Source organism: Chiloscyllium plagiosum, unplaced genomic scaffold (assembly GCF_004010195.1).
Source record: "Chiloscyllium plagiosum isolate BGI_BamShark_2017 unplaced genomic scaffold, ASM401019v2 scaf_1207, whole genome shotgun sequence".
Lineage (NCBI taxonomy): Eukaryota > Metazoa > Chordata > Chondrichthyes > Orectolobiformes > Hemiscylliidae > Chiloscyllium > Chiloscyllium plagiosum.
In genome coordinates this window covers 10,975-14,803 of record NW_025212877.1, presented here as the reverse complement: position 1 = coordinate 14,803, position 3,829 = coordinate 10,975, and the positions used below count along the sequence as shown (strand labels likewise).

Below are 3,829 nucleotides of genomic sequence, written 5' to 3'. Positions count from 1 at the left end.
AGGATACTTGCAAGCATGATTTGAAAGTGGTGGACATTAATGGTGACAGTTGGTGAGGGCTGTGACCTTTGGAGGCAACTGCGTGGAGAAACATTCATAGAGGCAAGCAGAAATGGAAAGTTCCAATGGTGGAGTGGACAGCCCAGAGAAAACAAAGGCCACCAAATTGTCCACCGCCTCATCCCACTGTCTTCCGCTGCAGCAAATTATAGTACTTAGGCAGAAACAAGAAGAGTGAAGTGAGCAAAGCCTTTTTTACTCAGCAAGTAAGGCCATTTCAAGGACCTCAATGTTGGTGACTTTATCATTGTCACCAGCTGGAGCTGACCATCACGAGAAGTAACTCTGCAAGCAGCATTCTTTTTTTACCAGGATGTTGCCTGGTATGGTAGGAAGATTGTGTGAGGAAAGGCTGAGGCACTTGGGGTTGTTTTCATTGGAGAAAAGAAGGTTTGGGGTGACTTGATAGAGGTGTACAAGATGATTAGGGGTTTAGTTAGGGTTGACCATGAGAACCTTTTTCCATGTATGGAGTCAGCTATTACGAGGGGGCATAGCTTTAAATTAAGGGGTGGTAGGTATAGGACAGATGTTAGGGGTAGATTCTTTACTCAGCGAGTCGTGAGTTCAAGGAATGCCCTAGCAGTGGTGGACTCTACCTCTTTATGGGCATTTAAACGGGCATTGGATAGGCATATGGAGGATAGTGGGCTGGTGTAGGTTAGGTGGGCTTGGATCGGCGCAACATCGAGGGCCAAAGGGCCTGTACTGCGCTGTATTCTTCTATGTTCTATGTTCTATGAGGCCCATGACCTGCTGACACTGAGGAGCGTACCGTGTCTTTGGCAGTCATATCTCTGAGCCGTGTACCTCAGTGCTAGTTCACAGCTCGGACCGTGGGGGGATATGGTCAGGTAACCAAGCAGGACCCCTCACCTTTCACTGACTGAACGTATGCTGTCCATGTGGGTAAAGCCAGAAGACCAGCTAGATCCAGGAAGGTGTCATCTGACTCCTGTCTCCCCTCCACTGTTTCTGGCAGCTTCTTCAGGATGCTGTCTGCTTTCTCGAACACAACTTCACCCTCACTCCTTTGCTCCCTAAAAAAAAACAGGAAGAAGATTCACTCGATTCTTCAAACAGTTAAAGGCCATTCTCTGGAACTGTTATGTTGGTGAACAACTGCCTCAGAACGTTCACTCCTGGACAGCCAAACCCTGAACCAATCTCTTTCCTTACTCCATGTCCCTCTCCTCACACTCCTTCAGAAATCCCAGGCCATCCTCCAAATCCCAGAATTCAGCCCAGACTGGAATCAGTTCCTGAAACCAGCGCGTTTCACTGAATCCAACAGCAGCACTGGTTACTGGTCACTAACACAGACCTGGTTACTGGTCAGTAACAGCAGCACTGGTTACTGGTCACTAACACAGACCTGGTTACTGGTCAGTAACAACAGCACTGGTTACTGGTCACTAACACAGACCTGGTTACTGGTCAGTAACAGCAGCACTGTTTACTGGCCACTAACACAGACCTGTTTACTGGTCAGTAACGACAGCACTGGTTACTGGTCACCGACACAGACCTGGTTACTGGTCAGTAACAGCAGCACTGGTTACTGGTCACTAACAAAGACCTGTTTACTGGTCAGTAATGAGAGCACTGGTTAATGGTCAGTAATGACAGCACTGGTTACTGGTCACTAACACAGACCTGGTTACTGGTCAGTAACGACAGCACTGGTTACTGGTCACTAACACAGACCTGTTTACTGGTCAGTAATGAGAGCACTGGTTAATGGTCAGTAACAGCAGCACTGGTTACTGGTCACTAACACATACTTGCTTCCTGGTCAGTAATGACAGCACTGGTTACTGGTCACTAACACAGACTTGGTTACTGGTCAGTAACAGCAGCACTGGTTACTGGTCACTAACACATACTTGCTTCCTGGTCAGTAATGACAGCACTGGTTACTGGACACTAACACAGACCTGGTTACTTGTCAGTAACAACAGCACTGGTTACTGGTCACTAACACAGACCTGGTTACTGGTCAGTAATGAGAGCACTGGTTAATGGTCAGTAACAGCAGCACTGGTTACTGGTCACTAACACAGACCTGGTTACTTGTCAGTAACAACAGCACTGGTTACTGGTCACTAACAAGACCTGGTTACTGGTCAGTTATGAGAGCACTGGTTAATGGTCAGTAACAGCAGCACTGGTTACTGGTCACTAACACAGACCTGCTTACTGGTCAGTAACGACAGCACTGGTTACTGGTCACTAACACAGACCTGGTTACTTGTCAGTAATGACAGCACTGGTTAATGGTCAGTAACAGCAGCACTGGTTACTGGTCACTAACACAGACCTGGTTACTGGCCCGTAACAACAGCACTGATTACTGGTCACTGACGCAGTGCTAGTTACTGGTCAGTAATGAGAGCACTAGTTACTGATCACTAACACAGACATGGTTACTGGTCAGTAACAGCAGCACTGGTTAATGGTCAGTAACAGCAGCACTGGTTACTGGTCACTAACACAGACCTGGTTACTGGTCAGTAACAACAGCGCTGGTTACTGGTCACTGACGCAGTGTTAGTTACTGGTCGGTAATGACAGCACTGGGTACTGGTCACTAACACAGACCTGGTTACTAGTCAGTAATGACAGCACTGGTTACTGGTCACTAACACAGACCAGGTTACTGGTCAGTAACAGCAGCACTAGTTACTGGTCACTAACATTGACCTGGTTACTGGTCAGTAATATGAGCTCTGGTTAATGGTCACCCACACAGTGCCGGTTAATGGTTACTAACGGCAGCGCTGGTTCATGGTCAGTAACAGCAGCACTGGTTAATGGTCACTAACACAGTGCCGGTTAATGGTCAGTAATAGTAGCACTGGTTAATGGTCACTAACACAGTGCCGGTTAATGGTCAGTAACGGCAGCACTGGTTCATGGTCACTAACACAGTGCCGGTTAATGGTCAGTAACAGCAGCACTGGGTCATGGTCACTGACACAGTGCCGGTTAATGGTCAGTAATAGTAGCACTGGTTAATGGTCACTAACACAGTGCCGGTTAATGGTCAGTAACAGCAGCACTGGTTCATGGTCACTGACACAGTGCCGGTTAATGGTCAGTAACAACAGCGCTGGTTACTGGTCACTGACGCAGTGTTAGTTACTGGTCAGTAACGGCAGCACTGGTTCATGGTCACTGACACAGTGTTGGTTAATGGTCAGTAACAGCAGCACTGGTTCATGGTCACTAACACAGTGCCGGTTAATGGTCAGTAACAGCAGCACTGGTTAATGGTCACTAACACAGTGCCGGTTAATGGTCAGTAACAGCAGCACTGGTTCATGGTCACTGACACAGTGCCGGTTAATGGTCAGTAACAGCAGCACTGGTTCATGGTCACTGACACAGTGCCGGTTAATGGTCAGTAACAGCAGCACTGGTTCATGGTCACTGACACAGTGCCGGTTAATGGTCAGTAACAGCAGCACTGGTTCATGGTCACTGACACAGTGCCGGTTAATGGTCAGTAACAGCAGCACTGGTTCATGGTCACTGACACAGTGCCGGTTAATGGTCAGTAACAGCAGCACTGGTTCATGGTCACTGACACAGTGCCGGTTAATGGTCAGTAACAGCAGCACTGGTTCATGGTCACTGACACAGTGCCGGTTAATGGTCAGTAACAGCAGCACTGGTTCATGGTCACTGACACAGTGCCGGTTAATGGTCAGTAACAGCAGCACTGGTTCATGGTCACTGACACAGTGCCGGTTAATGGTCAGTAACA

At 48.0% G+C, this 3,829-nt stretch overlaps 1 protein-coding gene across 1 annotated transcript in view; it reads right to left on the bottom strand.

The window, feature by feature from the left end:
• The window catches only part of LOC122547494 (dynein axonemal heavy chain 6-like), a gene marked incomplete at its 3' end in the record, with an annotated part of 28,356 nt that overhangs the window by 14,150 nt on the left and 10,377 nt on the right, over positions 1-3,829 (bottom strand). Inside the window, exon 4 of the mRNA XM_043686107.1 lies at positions 937-1,100. Within this exon, the coding sequence (XP_043542042.1) occupies positions 937-1,100 (164 nt within the window). The remainder of the gene's footprint in view (positions 1-936; positions 1,101-3,829) is intronic.